General features: G+C 42.8%; 1 protein-coding gene across 4 annotated transcripts in view; it reads right to left on the reverse strand.

Moving 5' to 3' along the window:
• Positions 1-20,410, reverse strand: part of LAP3 (leucine aminopeptidase 3) — a 528,883-nt gene that overhangs the window by 318,097 nt on the left and 190,376 nt on the right. For all 4 annotated transcript variants that reach the window (XM_044062186.1, XM_044062189.1, XM_044062188.1 and 1 more), the window contains exon 5: positions 10-169. In XM_044062186.1, coding sequence (XP_043918121.1) covers positions 10-169 — 160 coding nt within the window. The remainder of the gene's footprint in view (positions 1-9; positions 170-20,410) is intronic.

Genomic DNA, 20,410 nt, shown 5'->3' on the forward strand with positions numbered 1-20,410 from the left:
CTACATTACCTTCTGAAAGGCTGGACAGTGACTGCAGTTTTCTTTTTTTCTTTGAGTTCATCGTATTCAAACAGTCCCAGAACAGCCCCTTCAGCTGCGGACTGGGGATCTCCACAGGGATCTACTTCCACAGAAGGTATTTCCAGACTCTGCAACTGTCTGCACCCCACTAGAGACAAAAGAGCACAGTAGGTACATTAGTGGAGTAAGAAGCATACAGTAGACAACTGGTGCTTGTACACAGACCCTCTAGTTAAAGGTAAGCAGAGGTGTGTGAATATTCATTGTAAAATGTATTTTCAGGAAGGATCTTGCACATCACATGTAGGAATGACACTCTACAGTCCAAATCTTTTCCAATTATTCTTCCAGAACACAACCTTGTGGAAACCACCATGGAGGTCTACAAGAAAATTCTTTCAAATGTCATCATACATTAGAAGTTAGTTAGAATGGCATGCAATACCAATAAAATACCTCAGGACAAGGTAAAGGCAGGTGGAAGTAAAAAAAATGCATTAGAATAGCAACTGCTACTGTTTACATGTAATGCTTCAACTATGAGCTCACTGATAAATAAGAAGTTATTTATGTGAAAAGGATTAAAAAAACTCCTGTTTTCATTAAAATAGCTAGAAATTTTCCTGCCTCTGAGTGCAATGTGAATAGAGGATAGTGGGGCAAACCTAAACAGCTTTATACCCTAAACTGAAACTAATCCATATTATGTAGAGAGCTCATCCATTCTTTTTTTCATTAAAATAATTCATTACTCTTAGTAATCCAGTGCTACCAACACAGAACTGCATCAAAATCCCTAATTTTTCCTGCCATCCTTCATGAATGTCATAATAGTTTTACACTAAGATTTACTGTTATCAAGTACACACAAATATGCATTTTATAGGTTCATAGGTAGGTACTAGGCTATTGGCCCTAGGGCCTATATAAGCCTAGCCAAACGGTACCCTGGCTTTTGCCACCCAAGAAAATTATTTTCCTGTGCCCCTGTCAAGCAGAGCCACAGAAGTGATCCCTGGGGTGAATTTCCTATCTCCCATCCAATCATCAAGATTTTTCTTGAAGAGTGCTAATGAGGAGCTTTGTTTGATATAGATTGGTAGTTTGTTCCAGAGTATAGGAAGTCTCTGGGACAGGAATCTATCCCTCCAGCATGTTCTGTTTATTGAGGTGAAAAGTTTAGGTCCCTATGGCGTGTAGCTCAGAGGGATTGGGATTTCTTTAAGTGGAGCATTTCCAACGGCTCTGGGTTTGACATAGGTTTGTATGTTAGGCAGAGATCGCCTCTGAGTAAGTGATATACGACAGAGAAGCTGGAGTTTTTTGAGATGGTCTGCGTAGGGCATCTGTTTGAGGCCTGTAATCCTTTTTGTGAGGTATTTCTGCGGCCTTTCCAGTTGTTATAGATGTCTTGTGAGGTACATACCAAAAGGGACGTTGTACTCTATAATGGCTCTAATGAGTGATGAGTAGAGGGGAACAATGACCGCTTTTTTCCTGTATGAGAAACCTTTTGTGATGAGGTGTGCCAAGTAGAAGGATTTCCTGACTACTGTGGCGATGTGATTATCAAAGGAGAGACTACTGTCCATCCGTGTCCCAAGGTCTCTTTATCACACTTTCGGTGTTAAGTAGACTACTGCTTATGTGGTAGTTCATGGGTACAGAGTTTCTACCAAAAGGGATGACAATGCACTTTTTGGCACTGAGCTTGAGGCCATAGCTTTGACACCAGGCATCTGTCTCAGTGAGGTCCTTTTGTAGGATGTCCACGTTGTTAGGAGTTTTGATTATAGCTCCTAGTTTGCAGTCATCTGTGAACTTTGTTAGCCAAAGACCCTCTGTGTTAGCCTGTACTTCAGAGAAATAGACATCAAACAGGAGAGGACCCAGGACTGAACCCTGTGGTACTCTACTTGTCACTGGTCTGAAGTTGGATTTAGAGTCTGCTACTTTCACAGTGTGGGTTCTGTCAGGTGAGCCAGTTGGCAACCCATCTTGTGGCATAGGGATTTATACCTAGTTTAGTGAGTTTATCTATAATTCCAGAGTGGGGGATGGTGTCAAAAGCCTTGGCGAGATCTAGATAGGCTGTGTGAACCACCTTACCCTCACCTACGGCTTTGGTGACCGCTTCAAAGAAGTCTATCAGGTTTAGGAGACATGATCTGTCTTTTACAAACCCGAACTGGGTAGGGTCCAGAGTTTAGAGATTACCAATGTCATTGTTTATAAGTTCCATGATGATACGTTCCATAGCCTTGCAAACCAGGCTTGTCAGGCTAATGGGGTGGTAGTTCCCAAGGTCCGTGGTGGCTCTCCCTTTGTGGAGTGGGATAACCGTTGCAGTACACCATTCAGTGGGCACAAAGCCTGAGGTGAGGCTATGATTGAACATGGTACTTAGGTGGGGTGCCAGTTCGTGCTGTAGTTTGTGTAGAACGCAACCTGGGATGTTGTCAGGTCCCGTGGATGCTGTGTTCTTGGCTTTGGAGAGTGTGTTTTTTACCTGTGCAGCAGTGATTACAGGAACTTTGCATTCTTCCAGTATAGAGATGGGCCCTTCAGGGGATGAGAGAGGGGTAAAGTTAGCACTGAAACTATCTGCCAGGATGTTGGCAATATCAGTTAGCTCTGTATATTTAGTGCCATTGTGCTGTAACTCAGAGCAGATCCGAGTGTTGCCATTGCGATTCTTGACATAGCTATAGAATGCTTTGTGGTTAACTTTAGAATCAGTGGCGATTTTGTTTTCGTAACTAGCTTTGGAGGATTTTATGAGGGATCTCAGCTTCCTACTGAGGCTAATCACGGAGTTCCTCCAATCATGAGATTTTACTCTTTTTTGCAACAGTTTCTTTCTTCTGTTGTAGAGTTTGTTTATGGCAGGGGACCACCAGATTGGCTTCCTTTCTTTGGAGGATAGAATTTTGGTTCTGTTAGGGATGATCCATGCACTCATGTAAGTGTTTATAAAGTGCATTTGTATAGGATTCAACAGTCGTACCTCTATTGTCTGTCAGCATGGGTGTTGTGAAGGTTGCCACTTCTGTCTTAAGAAGCGTGAAGTTGGCTTTGGAGAAAATTTTTTACAATGGTTTCCCTAATGGGGGGTGGGGGTGGAGGTGGGATGTGGATGTCTAGGGTGATTAGCTTGTGGTCGGATTAGACCAAGGAATTGATCTATGGTGTGGACCACAGGTTGCCCATGTTGATAATGACCAGGTCTAGGATATTGCTACCCCTGATGGGGGTGTGGATAAGTTGATCCAAGGCATTGGAATTTATGAATTCCAGAAAATGTGGAGCACAAGAGTTGGTACACGACTACTTTTCCCAGTTAATGGTGGGGTAGTTGAAATCGTCCATTATTAGGGTGTTAGGTTGTACCCTAATATTTTCCAGTGTATCAAGAAATGAGGAGTGGGAATCCTGGGGCATGGTGGGGGATCTGTAGCAAGCTACAATTTGGATTGTGGTCTTGCCCAGAGTTAGTTGCACTTGGATAATCTCAGATGCATTATGCTGCACAACTAGCCTGGAGGTGTGGATATCCTTAATGAATATAGACATGCCTCTGCCTTTACTGTTTCGGTCCAGGTTAGGTGGCCGAAAGGTGTGGTATGAATTATAGCCTGGTAATGCAGCGGTGCTCTCTGGAGCCTTTAACCAGGTCTCTGTCACTGCACAGATGTCGATGTTCTCCATTTTAAGGAGTGCCTCGAGTGAGTGCATTTTGAGGTTTAGACTTCTAGTTTTAAGTAGCATTACCCTCAGATTTTGCTTGCTTGTACCTGTTATGGTGGTGACTTTGTCATTTGAACCTTGCCTAAAAAAGGCACTATAGGGGTGGCTAGTGCCTTAGCCAGTATCCGGAATCCCAAGGGCGATAGGTGCAGGCCATCTCTGGCAAAGCATTGTGGTTTGTCGATCATGTCATCCCAGGCAGACAGATATTGGGATCCCCTTAGAATGACACCAGAAGCTTAGCCAATTGTTGAAGTCAATAATTTTGTCCTTGTACTGCGGTATCATTCTGGTTGATGGCAGGATGCTACTCGGTGCTAGGATCATACATCTCCTCCATGTCTCTTTTCATGTAGTCCAGGGAGGTACATCTCAGGTTATTCACACCAACATGGACAATGACAGAGTCATATTTGTACTTGCTGTGAAGTGACCTGAGTGCGTGCGTTATGTAGCAGATCCTGGCACCTGACAGGCAGCTGACAGTAACTTTCTCCTTGTTTAGCCTGGTGAGTGGAACATCAGTGTGCCTGACTATAGAGTCACTTATGAATAGAGTGTTGGGTATGTTATGCCTTATGGGCTGTGGTTGAATGGCACACTGAGTTTGTGGGCTATGTGTCATTTGGGTTGTGTTGGGGGGGTGGTGGTTGCTTGCGTTTCTGCTTTGGAGGTCCCTGTTGCTTGGGTAGATTTTTAATGAGAGCCTCCATGAATGTAGGTGTGTGTTATGGTGGTGTAGGTTTTGAGGGACTATGTGATGAGTGTGGTGTGGTGCAAGTGTTTACCTTCTCCTCTTGACTGTCTAGTCCAGTCTTTGGTAAAGAGAGCTTTGCTTCCAGTTTGGCTATACAAGTGCATCTCTCATAGGTTGTAGTGTTGGGTGGTAGGAGGACAGGGCTGTCTGTGTACATGAGGCAATTGCTGCATTGCCCCAAGATGCCCAGATTCATCAGGTAGACAGGAGAAAACACTGGGAGCTGACCCTTAGACATGCCTGGATAGGTGCTTATTTATTAAGTACTAAAAACTGTTTTCCTCTAGACAAGTGAGAAAAGTTGAGTGCTGTAGTAATTTGTAGCTTATTTAGGGCTTACAATGAGTCTGAACAAGTGCTGAGCTCAAAGAAACAGATTTGAGTGCTGAAACTACAAAACTACCTAGTTCTAAGAAACAAAATTAAGCTAGAAGGCTTCCCTCCAACACAGAAAGGCTTGAGGGCTCAGAAGCTTACAAACAGTCCTTGATACAGCAAATCTGTATCTGGACTAGACAACTTACAGGAAAGGCAGGAAACAAACTTAAAAAAAATTCTACGTGGAAAGGGGAAAGGAGGTGCAGAAACTAAGTGGGTTGGCCTTCTCAAATGTTCTCCCTGGATTAGGTAGAATGAGGTAATCACACTAGACTCGGAGGAGTGTCCCAGATCAAATTTACAGTTGGGGAGGGCAACTGCAAAGCCACCAAGTATAAAAACAGAATACCAATAAGGAGGGAAGGTGGGAAACAAATCAGAACAAAAACCCAACCAGATGCTTAACAATTGTAGAAAATTTCTAGTTAATACCTCACACACAGTGAAACTAGCTAGAAAAGTATAAATAAAAGTGCTATAAATAACTCATAAAAAGAAGCAAAAAAAAAGATATTTAATGTTATATATCACAGATCAGTTGACTCACTGCCCTTCCTCCGATTAGCTCAGTGTGAAATGGCAGAAACACTCACAAGTTAACTTCTTAAGTAACAAAGTTGAAACCTGAAACAACTTTTAAAAAAAAAGCTTGAAAGAACCAATGGAGGTGCGTACTCCAAGCCGTAGTCCAGGTAACCCCAATCAGCCAATGATCATAAACAATTCACTCTCACGGAAATGCTATACTGGCTTTGGCTGAAATACAATGGCCTTGAACATTTGCTCAGACACACAGCCTCTACTAACAAACAGCTAGGCCCAAAACACAAGCCTGAATATGGACAATGCTGCACTACCCACACTACTTGGGTAGAAAAAAACTGCAGAAATGTTTAAAAAGATAAAGGAGCAAGGAGACTCTAGAGAATGCTTTTAACTGCAAACAAGTTGTACAATACATTTTACCATTCTTATTATTGTTATTATGTTTTCTTTTAAAGTTGGTAGTGTGGACTGAACTCGAAGACCCTTTAAAGCCAAAACCCAAACAAGAGGCTTACCAAAAGTATTCATATCGCACACTGTACAGTTATTTACAAGTTATAACACACATACACATATTCTTACAGTATATAAGAAATGACCAACAGTGACTTTTGCAGAATACAGGAGGAAACTGTCTATGTGCCACACAATGTTTTATGCAAACATTCTATTCACAATATGGAAATAATGTTTCTACAATTGCCCTCTGTCAGCTGCAAAAGACAATGACTGCAGTATGGTACTGTGCATGATCTTTTTATTCTCTGTCAAAACATCATAAATCTCTATTTCACTTTCATACAATGCACGCTAGCATACCCGTTTTTTTCTCTTTACTTCAAATCTCCCTATTACACCTCCTTCTCATATTCCTGCTTTTTTTTTTACTACTCCCCGCCTTTTGTTTGCCCATTTTCTTCTCTCCTCTTTTGAAACCTCTTAAATTTATTTTTTGCACCACGATTTCATGAAACCTATCAACATTATTGAAGACCCATGCCATTCTATCAATTAATCTCGATTTCTCCTTTTCCATTGAACCTTCCTTTCCCTTTTCTCATACCTTTCCAGTTCTAACAAGCACACCTACATATTCCGTAAGAAAAGGCGCTAATTACTTTTTTCACTAGGGAGAGGATAAACAAACACAGCCTCCAACAACATGGAAAATCAGCCTCTAATGTTCACTCGTGTATTATTTAATCTCACTACACACTAGTGATTTGAACACCTTCCCAGAATAAGCACATTACCTACTCTGGCAGTTTGGCAAAGAAATTTAAGACTATGTGCTGACGGACCTAAAATCTGCCTCAGCCTGCATCAGTCATGGGTTTGATTCCCACAGCCTTCATTTTCCTGTTTTGTAACTTGAGAAAATTATTTAACCAGAAGCTGTTCCCACGTCACTCTTGAAAGTTTACCTGCCTAGCAAAGTACTCATTACTTCCACATCCTAGCTCTTTCTCATGCTTCCAGTTTTCTCGTTTCACACCCATTTTTTAGTTTAAGTCATTAAATATAAACAGTGCTGAGTATAAATTTCATACATTAAACATGGTCACCAAGATTTTCAGATCCCTCATCATAGGCCACATCTTCCACTATTCCTCTTCATAAAAAAGGTCACTTTTCTTTACCCTCATGAATTATTCTGTATGTTTTAGTTTACCTGTTGTGTAATAAAGTCTTGTATACCACCTTGCCCTATACCAGTCCATATTTCCAGCAGAAGATCCCTTCAATTCATTTCCTATACCCTTTTCCAAATGTTAAACAATATTTGGATAATCACTGTGCTAGGGTACTAGGCTCCTAGTAAATTAAGGACAGCTAGATGCTAAGGTCACCCAAAGCAGAACGAGAGTCACAGATTTTTTTTAACCTAGCTTCCTCAAGAAGTGCAAGTACTCATTGAAAGTAAGCCAGCAGAAACAGGCATAAAATGTGAGTGGTCTGATGAGGGCTGGTATGTTCAACAATGAGCAGTTATACTGACACTAACTGCATTACTCCAACCATCTACTAAGGGACAGTCAACACAGCCTTTAAACTCTCAAAGATCCTAACAAATAAGTTAGCAAGACAAAAACTTTTAACTTTAGTTCCCCGATCCCCTAGATTTAGACTCCTTGTCAAATCTGTCATAAGCATCAACTCAGAAGTGAAACCTGAGTATCAGTGCAAGAAGATACAATCTGTCAGCTTTTGGCTGATTCCTGCTGATACTTTTGTTACTACTTAGACGTTCTATCAGAATGTTGTCACTGGCATCTCCCTGTCATCCTTATACCTTCACAAAGATCTCTGGCATTCATTCAACCATACTTAACCACAAATACAGACTTGGAAAAGCATAAAAAGTCACTTTAACCTACCTGCCACAAAACGTCTACACTGAAATCTACCCTCATCGAGTGGCTTGTGGCTACACTAATCACAATAACAATTCACAGATGCCACCAGTAAAGACAAAGCTTATCAGTTGTATGGAGGGATAATTATAAACAGGGTATCTGCCACTTTATGACAGAGAGATCTGAAGGACTATGGAACACAGAGGACTCCTGTAACGAGTAGGATACAACACCAGTTTTGGTATAAGGTGTGATGCCTATGCACTGACCCAGTAATCAAGGAGCCTCAATCCTCAGCACTAGCACCAGTGGGGGGCGTCCACATTGGGGAGGATAACAAGTACACACACAGTAAAGTACAATTTCCTTTAAGAGCACACAGAGATCGCAGTCAGTCTGGGGCTGGTTTCTCCCTTTCTCTCCAGAACCCCACTAAGACTCTGCATTGGCACAGCTATAGGGTTCAGATCTCAACCAAGTGGTCAAGCCAAACTCTCTAGCACCCTCTCTGTTAAACCAGTGTTTCATTCATGTCCCTGCCCAAGTAGCTGACACACACACACACACACACACACACACACACACACACACACACACAGATTTGAGTTATATACAAACACACAGACACTCATGAGGAAGGCTGGCACAGGTTCTCAAGCTATGCCCCCTTCTGCCCAGACTACACAGCAGTACCACCTGCCAGCAACCACCCTTATCAGCTACTATAAAGGCCCTTAACAAAGGGTGTCCAATTCTATTGTGCAATGTTACTGTTACCCAACTGATAAGTGTGACTGAGACCAGAAGGCTATTTAGGAGTGGCCTACAGAGTATTACCAAATACATGCAAGTACTCCAACAGCTTAAATTATCTCTGCACAAAACAGCCACAGTTAAAATGTTTAAAAATATTTTATAATAAATAATAAAAACACAAGACAATACTCATTAACTCAACACAATGAAATTAGAGTTAAGAAATCACAGGAAATACTTTTAAATAACATAGTAGGGCAGTCTCACATAAATAATGAAACATCTACACTAATCTGGCTATATTTCTATCTGGCTATATTTCTATCTGTCTCTAAGAGAAACTATGTTCTAAACAACTTTACTTACAGAGCAAAGCACAGTGCTGGTGAGTTGTCAGATTCAGAGCAAAATACAGAATGCAATCTCTTTCTCTCTTTAGATAGTCAAATTGAGAATACACATTACTGCTGAATCATTTGAGAGTATATAATTCTTGTCACCTCTACTTAAGTTTCCCAGGCTCACAGAAATTAAAATTTAACATTTCTTTGTGATCTGCAGCTGCCAGGAAAGCACAGCAGTAAAAGACACTTTACATATGTGAAACCTAGTAATCATCTCTGTCTTAGGACAATAGAAGGAATTTCCAGCTGCAGATATCCTGTCTCCTAGCTTGAGATCACACAGTCTTAAAATTCTTTACTTATCAGCTTTCTTCCAGCAGGGTCACCGTGGTTACATTTTTAAAGCTCAACACATAACACAGTTTTCTTACATTTGACAAAGAAACCTGTGGATCACATTAATATTTACAATGACAGAATTAAATAATTGTATCTAGCTGGGCTGGAAGCCTCTTAGTTTATCACATTTCTTCCCCTCCGAGAACTCAAAATAATTCTTCAAGTGCCCCTTGAGAAATGTTGCTTGAGAGGGTTGAGTCTAGCTGGATAAAACTAACCCATTCCCTGTCTTGAGAGCCCATCTGCGTTGGCGTTGCTAACTCCACTGTGGTGCTGCATTGACATATCATATGCTTGCAAACCTAGGCTCCATCTTAGCAACTATTTTGCTGGCTGGCTCAATGTAACCATATTACGGGATTGTGATCTGTAACTACAGTGAACTTCCTTCCATGCAGATAAGGCTGAAGTTTCTGTAGTGCCCCCCCACTATGGCTAGACATTCCTTTTCTACAGCTGGATAGCATTCCTCCTTGGGTTGGACCCTACGACTGAGATAAATCACTGGGTGCTCTTCTCCCTCTGAAGAAATCTGGCTAAGTAGAGCCTCCACCCCATGGTTCAAAGCATCCACCTGCACAACAAATTATTTTCTGTAATCTGGACTGGCTAACACAGGCAATCCTCCGAAAGCTTCTTTAAGCTTCTGGAATGCCTGCTCACATGCTGTGGTCCACACTACCTTATCTGGCCTGTTTTTCCTTGTAAGGCCAGTTAGGGGAGCAGTTATGGTACTATAACTGGGGACAAACTTTCTGTAGTACCCTGCTGTCCCTAAAAATTCCCTCACCTGCTTTTTGGTAACAGGTGCAGGCCATACATGAATGGTTTCCAATGTGGCAGGTTCTGGTCTGATCTTACTACTCCCCACTCTATGTTCCAGGTAGGAAATCTCTGCCATAACCACCTGACATTTGCTGGGCTTAATGGTCAACCCTGTCTGCCCAGCACCTCCCTGACATGCTGAAGGTGCTCTTGCCAGGTATGGCTGTAGATGGCAATATCATCTAGGTAATCAAGAGCAAACCATCCTGCTTCTGCTAGGATATGATCTACATCCTCTGGAAAGTCACTGGGGCATTTTTCATCCCAAAGGGCATCTTTATGAACTCATACAAGCCAAAAGGAGTTGCAAAGGCTGACCTCTCTCTAGCACTGGAAGTCGAGGGCACCTGCCAGTAACCCTTGGTAAGATCAATGGTGGTAAGATACTTAGCCCCACTCAGCTGCTCCAAGGCTTCATCTGTCCTAGGCATGGGGTAAGCATCTGACTGTGTGACTATTTAATTTCCTGGAGTCCACACAGAAACTGGTGCTGCCATTCTTCTTTGGGACCAGCCCCACTGGGGAGGCCTGGGGACTGCTGGACTCTTGAATTTCCCCTAGTTCCACCATTTCCACTATCTCCTCCCTCAGAGTCTGTTCGACTCATTCAGGCACCCTATAAGGGGCCTGCCTAATAGGCCTTTGGGGTCCTGTATCCACCTGGTACTGCATCAGGTGGGTGCACCCTGGTTTCCCAGTGAACCTGTCCCCAAACTCCTGTAACACTGCTCGGATTTCTGGAACCTGGGTAGGAGACAGCTGCTGGGACAGCTACCCTTTCCACTGAGGTGTCAGTCTGAGCCTCACTGAGATCAGTCAGCAGATCTCGCTCAGACTCCTCATGCAATCCACTGCAAATACTCAGCACAAGGGTCTCCCTATCGTGGTAATGTTTCATCATGTTAACATGGTACAATTTGTGCCCCTGCCTCCTGCCTAACCGTTCCATCATGTAGTTAACATAATTGACCTTCCTTACCGCCTTATAGGGTCCCCCTCCCAGGCTGCCTGCAGCTTGTTGTGTCTGGACAGGAATGAGAACCATTACCTGCTGCCCTACAGCATACTCTCTAGCATGAGCATTCCTTTCATACCAGACCTTTTTCTGCTGTTGGGCTTCTGCCAGTTTCTCCTGGGCCAAGTCCATGAGTTCCCTGAGCCTTGTCCAGAGGTTTAGGATGTATGCCACAACAGACTCCTGGTGGGATTCACACTCATCCTCCCACTCATCATGAATTAATTCTAGAGAAAGTACAGTTGTGTACCTACAATAAATGTACATGTTACAGTGTATTCACTGTTGCAGTCATTACACTTGGGTTATCCTGCTGGTAGGCTACCAGCAGTCGGCCTGGGTTATCCTGCTGGTAGGCTACCCGCAGTCGGCCTGAATTCCAAAGTCCTGGTCCAGCGTCGGTTGCTGCCGCCTCTTCCCTGACGTCAGTGTGCCAGGGGTATACAAAATGCAGCCGATGCCATTTTCTTCAGTTTTCCTTGCCCCAGATGTCAGGTGCCCCCAAAAGGGTAGGCTAAGAAAACATTGCTTATAAAAAGCATGCACTAAAATAAAAATTACCTTCATCTACAAGCAAATACACCACATAGGTTGTATAGAATAGAGAAGTACAGATAAGTCCCAGCAAAGAAAGGGGGATGGTGGGTGGGTAACCTGGACTGCAAAAGTGAATACACATGAACATCTACATTTATGGTAGGTACACAACTGTACTATGTTCATTGTGTTTCATTGTTGCAGTCATTACACTTGGGTTGAATCCCAAAGCTGAGGTTGGGCGGCTGGGTCTAAATAGAATTAGGAGTGGCTATGAGGCCCTGCAGAACTGCAGTGGCAAAGCCTGCTCTGGATTTAGACAAAAGAGGTAAGTGTTAGTGCTTAGTAAAAGTGTGCACTGAAGTCCAAGTTGCAGCCTCCAAAATATCCTTGGTTGGTACTCCTCTGAGGAAGGCTGCTGCCCCGGTAGAATGTGGTCTAATGCCCTTAGGTACTGATTTGCCATGTTGTGAATAGCAGAAACGAATGCAGTGTCCTATCAATTTTGAAATAGTCTGCTTTGAGATAGCCTTTCCTTGTGATCCTGCAGCATATGCCACTAAAAGTTGCTCAGTCTTTCTGAAAGCTTTAGTTTTGTCCAAGTAGAAGTGTAGCTGTCTATGTATGTCCAAAGAATGCAGAAGTCTCTCCCCTTTATTCTGTGGGTTTGGGTAAAAAGTAGGCAAATGAATGGTTTGATTAAGAGCCACACTGGACACTACCTTAGGCATAAATGTTGGGTTTGTCCTTAGAGAAATCCTGTCCGGATGGAAGATAATAAAAGGTTCCACAGCCATTAATGTCTGTAACTCTGAGACTCTTCTTGCTGAAGTTATTACTAGGAGCAGAGCTGTTTTCCATGATAAGTATTTTATCTCAGCTGTATTGGCTGGCTCAAAAGGAGGCAGTGTGAGTTTTTCCAAGACAAAATTGAGGTCCCATGCAGGTATTGGTGCTCTCCTTGGAGGTCTTATGTTTTTAACCCCCCTGAGGTGCTGCCTATGCAATGGACGTTAAAAAAAATAGGTGGGTCCATATTGCAATGAGCTGAAATGGCAGAGGCATGGATCTTAACTGATGAGAAGGATAGGCCTTTGTCCAGCATCTCAGTTAGACATTGTAAAATCTGAGGAATATTTGGAACAAGTGTGTCAATTCCTTGTGCCTAGTTCCAAGCACAGAATCTCTTCCATTTTTCTGCATAAGATTTTCTGGTGCTGGGCCTCCTGGCCTCCAAAATAACATCCATAACCACTTTAGAGAGAGGTGTATTCTGAATGGTTACACTATCCGCCATGCAGCTAGTTTTAGGGTTCTGAGTTGGCCGTGCAGGATCTGATTGTTTTGTTGGGTCAGTAAATGAGGAATTGAGGCAATGTCCAGGCTGGGCCTTGAGACAAGCTCCTTAGGATTAGGTACCAGTGTTGGCATAGCCAATCCAGGGCAATTAGTATAATTTGTGGCTTCTCTTATCTGACCTTTAGGAGTACCTTGGGGAGGAGAGGCATATACTGTAAGGTTGTTCCAGCTGAATGACAAAGCATTCACTTTCCATGCTTGTTTGTGATAAGTCCTTGTGCAGAACCTCTGAAGTTGGCAGTTGTGAGGGGAGGCAAAAGGATCGTTGTCTGGGCGTCCCCATTTCCTTGTTATCATGTTGAAGATTTGTGGATCTAGTTTCCACTCGTGAGGATCCATGAGGTTTCTGCTTAGTTCGTCTGCCAGAGCATTTGTTTTTCCTGGCAGGAATTGTGCTTGCAGGTGTACTTGGTAAGTCAATGCTGTGTTCCACAAAATCATGGCTTGTCTGCAGAGGGGGTAGGAATGTGTGCCCCCCTGCTTGTTTATGTACCACATGACTGTGGTGTTGTCCGTCTTTATCAGCAGCTGTCCTGGATGAAGTAGGTCCTTGAAGGCTGTGAGGGCATTTTGTAAAGCTAGCATCTCTTTTTGAATGATGTGAAGATGCCTTTGGCTTGCGGGCCATGTGCCCTGAATACATTTTCCTGTCATGTGGGCCCCCCAGGCATAATCTGATACATCTGTTTTTAGTGTTTGCCTGGCTGTGGGTAAAGTGAATGGCTGTCCCTTGTTGTGGTGACAGGCCTGTGCCCACCATCGAAACTCCTGTTGCTGGCAGGGAATGAATGAAATTAATGATTCCAGGCTGTGGCAATGTTGAGTCCAAACACTTTTAAGATACCATTGTAGTTTCCTCATATGCAGTCTTGCATATGGAATTAGCAGAATGCAGGATGCCATGTGGCCCAGAGCCTGCAGAATTTTTCTTGCAGATAACTGGGTCTTTGTTGCCATGCTTTCGAAGTAAGAAGTCAGTTGCCTTTGTTTGTCTGGCATGAGATAAGCCATCTGGGCAGTTGTATTTAAGCTTGCACCCAGGAATATTATCTCTTGAGAGGGTACTAGTTTTGATTTATTTTCATTTACTGTGTACCTAGGCAAATTAGTAATCTTTTTACAAACGCCAGATGCTTTAGTAGAATGTCTTTGCTCTCTGCTTGAATAAGGCAGTCGTCCAAGTAGGGATATATTTGAATTCCTCTTTGTCTGCAAAATGCAATTACTGGTGCCAGGCATTTTGTGAAGACCCTGGGCGCAGTAGATAAGCCAAAGGGCAGTGCAGAGAATTGGTAGTGTATTGAGCCAGCTATGAATCTGAGGTATCTTCTGCAAGATTGTCCGATTGGGACATGCAGGTATGCCTATTTGAGGTCCAAAGTTACAAGCCAAGCCTTCTTGCCCAGCATGGGCAGAAGCTGCTGCAGAGTCAACATTTTGAATTTTGGATCGTTCAGAAAAGTATATAGAATAGACAGGTCCCGAATTGGTCTCCATGCTTTGTCCTTTCTTGGTACCAAGAAAAGTCTTGAGTAAAATCCTTGTCCCTGCTCTTGTTGTGGTACTGGCTGAATAGCCCTCATGTCCATGAGAGATGAAAATTGTTTTTGTGCCTCTGCCCATTGATTGTGTGGCAGGTCTGGCATACCTTTTGCCTTTGGAAGGGTGCGAAAGTGGAACCTGTAGCCCTGAGAGACTATATTTAAGACCCAATTGTCCTGGGTGATCATGTGCCAATTTTGCGAAAAAAGTGCTAGCTTTCCCCCTAAGGGTGCTGCCAAAAGATAAAAGCTTAGCATTGGCAGAGGGAAGTCATTGGGACTGTTTCCTATATGGCTGTGATTTGTCTTCTCTGCTTTTGGAGCTAGAAGCACCCCATTGTTTGGGCCTGTATGAGCCCTGGGGCTGTTGTCTGCCTCTAGGGCGTCTGTATCTGCCTCTTTGTGGCCTGACATGGGAAAGGACCAATTCTTAGATGGCCAGTTCCTGCTAAATCTGGGTGGCTGTACCTGTAAAAACCCTTCACTGTCTGCATAGATTTAGCTTTATCCTCCATTTTCTTCAACACCTCTTCTGCCTTAACACCAAACAAAGTATCATGCTGTAATGGAGCATCCAATAATTTTGCTTTAACATGATCAGGCAGAGTCTGTTCCTTTAACCAAGCATGCCTTCTAATGACAGAACCTGTAACAGCGGCCCTGCAAGAGGCCTCCAGTGAATCAAAACCACATTGCAAAGTATGCTTTCCCACTTGTTCAGCTGCATGCAATAAATCCTGCATTTCCTTGTTCTCAGAACATTCAGAATTTGTCAACATTTTCTGTTTTAGCAGAGACATTAAGTATTGCTGATATTTAAGCATATGAAACTGACAATTTAAAGCCCTTACAGCCAAGGTAGCAGAAGTGTAAACATTTTTTCCCCCCAGCTGTCCAGTGCCCTTGAATCTGAGGGGACAGGGTTTTTTTTGCAGTAGAGGCCTTGACCCCTTTGGGACCCTGAGATATAGTTTCTGGGTCAGCAGCAGGGTTTTTATATAGAAATTTATGAGAATCTGGAACCCTGTAGTATCTGTCTGGCTTAACAGGTGCAGGAGGTAAAGAGTCGGGAGACCATCCGGACTCTGAAAATACATCATCTACAATGTCTAGAACAGGTGGAATATCAAGAGGTCTAATGCTGAGGTAGTAAAAGAAAGTCTCTGAGCCTTTTCTTAGATTCTGAGTAATCTTGGCTCTCCCAGTGGAAATGCTCCCTCATGGTATGCAGGATTTCCCCAAAGGAATAACCCTCAGGAGGAGAAGCCGAAGGAATAGATTATTCAGCATCAGAATCATCATAAGGAGGAATAGAGTATTCCCTGTTCTGAAGAGGAGTCAGAGGAAATGGAAACCTGATCAGAGGAATCATATTCAGTGTCTTGCCTAGGCCTCTTATCAGGAGGGGGATGGGAACCCCTGATCAAAGTAATTAGGTCTTCGGCCATTATGAGCATCTGTTTCTTAGGCATGGAAGTTTGTCCTGGAGAATGCTGTACTTGTTTCCTTGTCTTTAAAGCTGTTTTAGTCTTTGTCTTGGATGTTGAAGTTGGCTTGATGTAAAACTGTAGGTCTGAAAACACCCTCAGAAGCAAATGCCTGCTCAGCGGCTCCGGACCCATCCAAGGGATTAGTTTCCGAAGGCCCAATACCTTGAGTATCTAGAGGCCTAGTTGTCTCCATGTGGGAGTCGGAGGTGGCCTGTGGCTCTGAGGTAGCGGGTGTTAGGAGCTGCGAAAGCACCTCACTGAGAACTGGCGAAGGTTTTGTCGTCGGTTTTGGACCTCGGATGCCTGTCCTTTTCTTTTTCCTTGCGCTTTTTATGAACTCCGGTCATCGGCTGTTCCGACGGCATTATGCAGTTAAACCTTCGGCCAAAGTAATCGTACCGACGCTTAATAGTGAGTTGGTTAAATCTAGCACAAAACCGACAACTAGCAACGTCGTGGTCAGGGCCTAGGCAAGGAATACAATAAGAATGAAAACCCTTATGAGGTATTTGCTTCCCACAAGAAAATGCAATTGTTAACTTTTTCTGACATCGGTCTGGAGCAAGAAAAAAAGTTTCCCCAATGGGGTACTTAGCTTTATTGAAGACTTCGGATCTGAAATTCAATTTTAAAAATCTCAGGAGTCGGCACCGCATGGCAAGAAAGACTGAAGAAAATGGCGTCGGCTGCATCTTATATACCCCTGGTGCACTGACATCAGGGAAGAGGAGACAGCAACTGACGCCGGACCATGACTTTGGAATTCAGGCCGACTGCGGGTAGCCTGCCAGCAGGATAACCCAAGTGTAATGACTGCAACAGTGAAACACTATGAACATCCCCCTCACTTTATGCCCATCCAACAATTCAAAGGGTGAAAAACCTGTGGATTTCTGGGGAACCTCTCTATAAGGAAACAGATGGGGCAAATATTGGTCCCAATTTCTCTTAAACTGGCCTGCAAATGCCCCGTAGCATGGACTTGAGTGCAGAGTTTAACCTCTCAACAAGACCATTAGTCTGGGGATGGTAGGGGGTGGTCTTTATGTGCTTCATCCCACAGTACTTCCACAGACAAGCCAGCAGGTCTGACATGAAATTGGCACCTCTCTCAGTCAGTATTTCTTTGGGGAAACTGACCCTGCTGAAAATCTCCAAAGCATTTGCCACCTTTTCTACCTCAATGGAGGACAAAGCCACTGCCTCAGAGTATCTTGTAGCATAATCTACTATCACTAGGATATACTTTTTCCCTGTGGAGCTTGGGGTACTCATAGGCCCTAATTTCGCCCCCACTTATGCTATTTTGTTTATGTTTTATTTTGAAATTAATTTTTCGTACACTTTAGATTTTTTCAAAAGAAATGTGCTTTCCTATTACAGATATATTGATGATTTGATCTTTATCTGTAAAGGAGACAAGTTGGCGTTTGAGAAATTTATTGATGATTTGCATCAGAATAGATTTGGGTCGGAATTTACTTATAATGTGAATTCTTGTACTATCCAGTTCTTAGACATTTCTTTATATGTTGATCAAAATGGTTTGGTTCAATATAAACCATTTAGAAAAGAAACTGCCTGTAATAATTTCTTACACGCTAATAGTGCGCATCCTGTACATTTGATAGAAGCTCTTCCGTTTGGGGAATTCAAACGTACACAGGAACATACTTCAGAAAACATTTTTTTTAAATGTGGAATTTGAAAATGTTAAACATAGGTTAAGGTTTAGAGGGTATTCAGACAAATTGCTTAATAGTAGTATGAATAGGTTAGGTAATTCAAGTAGGATAACCCATAAGGATAAAAAAGATCAGTATAATACCTTAAAAAACTATGCGAATACAAAAGACAATAATACTAGTATTTATTTTGTGACCAAATTTTCTCCCTTTTCAAAAATTCTGAAAAACGTAGTGGAATTTTTATGGCCAATTGTGAGTGCCAATGAGGAGATAGGTAATTTATTTCCAGATCTTGTTTGTTTTTCTTATGGGAGATATGCTAACTTAAAAAGAAATTTTGAAATATAAGTCCAATTGGAATGACAGGGTAGGTTCTGAATTAACCACTTTACCAAATGGTATGTTTAAGTGTGGTAAATGCAAAATTTGTACAAATGTGAAGAATTTGTCAAGCAGTATGATAAATGGGGTTAAATATATTGCTCAGAGCCATTTCAACTGTAAATCTTGTGGGGTAGTGTACATTATTGGTTGTGATTGTGTTCAAAGTAAGTACTATATTGGCCAAACTAAACGCCAATTAAAAATACGTATTCTGGAACACATGGGAGACGTTAGAAATGCTAGAATTGACAGTCCAATTGCTGAACATTTTAATTCAGTTCATAATGGGGCTTTGGATTCTTTATTTTTTTGTGCTTTAGCTAAACCTACCCCTGGTATGAATGGTAATTATCTACAGAACCTTTTAAAACTTGAAAGTAGATTTATTCTAAAATTTGGCACTTTAAAACCTAAGGGTATGAATTTGGAAGTAAATCTTACACCTTGATATTTGGTCATTAAATTATATTGTGTTTTCCGATGTATTAGATTTTTGTATATTTTTGTATATTTTCTCTTTGAATGTACTTAGAGAAAATTCTTTTTGAATGTATTTAAAGAAAATCTTTGTTTCATCATATGTCTCTAACTCTGATTGGTATTTATGCAAATATTTAATTGTTTAATTGATGTTTAGTATAATATAAAAGCAGCTTAGAAAATGATGATTTTATTCCTTTGAAGGCACTCAGCCGAGGTACCGGAATAAATTTTGCTGCATCCAGTTTTCGTTTGGTTTTTCATATTCTACTTGCTTGGTTTTTGTATTGGTACTCAGAGGCCCCTCAATATCCATAGCTACCCTCTGAAATGGCTCCTCAGTCACAGGCAAAGATATCAAAGGAGCTTTCATCTTGTCTCCTGCCTTGCCTACCTTTTGGCACTGCTCACAGGTCCTGCAGTACCCTGTTACATCTCTGGAAATCCCAGGCCAATAAAAGTTCTGCATAATGCATCTTTTTGTATGTTTTATGCCCATATGACCTGCAAAGGGAATATCATAGGCTATGGCTAAAAGTGCCAGATGGTAGGCTGTAGGCACTACCAACTGCAGTATTCTCTCACCTTCTAGCCCTCCCACAGGGGTCCACTCTCTATACAGTAACCCTTTGTCCCAGTATACAGATTCCCCCTTCCCTTAAGAATCGCGTGCCTCATTAACTACCTGCCTCGGGCCTTGTAATATAGGGTCTGAGAGCTAAGCCTTTCTCAACTCACTCTTTGTAACCCTTCCCAGCTCCCCTTCCACAGGAAGTCTGGTATCCTCCGATAGCGGTGCCTCGCTCTCAGCCCGGGTACTACTGCTCAAGGCAGCCCTCACAGTCACTCTGTCCAAGGAAACATCAGTACCCACAAACAGCTGTGGCTCACCTTCAGTCTCACTGCTACAGAGTAGCTCCCTCCCTGAAGTAACCACCTCACCAGTCCTGGCCTCAAGTGTACGGTCTGTCTGGGTCTCCCCCAGGCTACCAGACCCACATGCTTATCTCAAAGCCTGACTGCATGTAACTGCATGAGCACATGGTACTGCATTATCAAAATCATTCCCTATCAGGACATCTGCAGGGATATCCTCAAACACACCTACTCGCTGGCTTCCTTTTCCACCCTCCCAGTCAAGGTGAACCCTAGCCAAAGGTATTTGGAATGGGGTCCCGCCTAAAGCTCTGACTGGAGTAGACTGCCCAGGCAAGTACTGCTCCTCTGTAACCATTGCTGGCTTCACAACTGTTATGTCAGAGGCTGTCTCTCTCTTAGCAATGGTCTCTTTGCCATTCACTGTGATAGGATATAACCTCTTGTGGTAGTTTGGTACCCTTGTTGTCTCAAGACAACCTACTGTTGGCATTTTGATCTTCCCACTTACTGGCTCTTCCAGCTTTTGTTTCCCACCTTGCCTCCATGGACATCTATATGCCACATGGCTCCACTGGTTGGACGTAAAACATTTAACCCCAAGTACTGGACGTATACCTGGATTAGTGGCTTCCCCTGCTACTGGCAGATTTTGTTGCGGCGGTCTGGGCTGCCCACCATGGGTTCCCTTAGACACATGAGCAGCACTGAGTGTACCTTTCCTATGCAGTGATGCCCTGCTTGCTAGGTATAGGTCTCCCTTCTTCCCCAAGTCATCTAGAGTAGAGCATTGTCTATCAGCTAACCAAATCCTCATGTCCTCAGGCAAAGTATTAAGGGCTTGTTCCCTCACCAAAAGGTCTGCCAGTCCTTCAAAGGTGGTGAACTGACATCCACTCACCCACCTATG

The sequence above is a fragment of the Protopterus annectens genome, chromosome 2.part1, assembly GCF_019279795.1.
Source record: "Protopterus annectens isolate FY-2018-M chromosome 2.part1, PAN1.0, whole genome shotgun sequence".
Classification (NCBI taxonomy): domain Eukaryota; kingdom Metazoa; phylum Chordata; order Ceratodontiformes; family Protopteridae; genus Protopterus; species Protopterus annectens.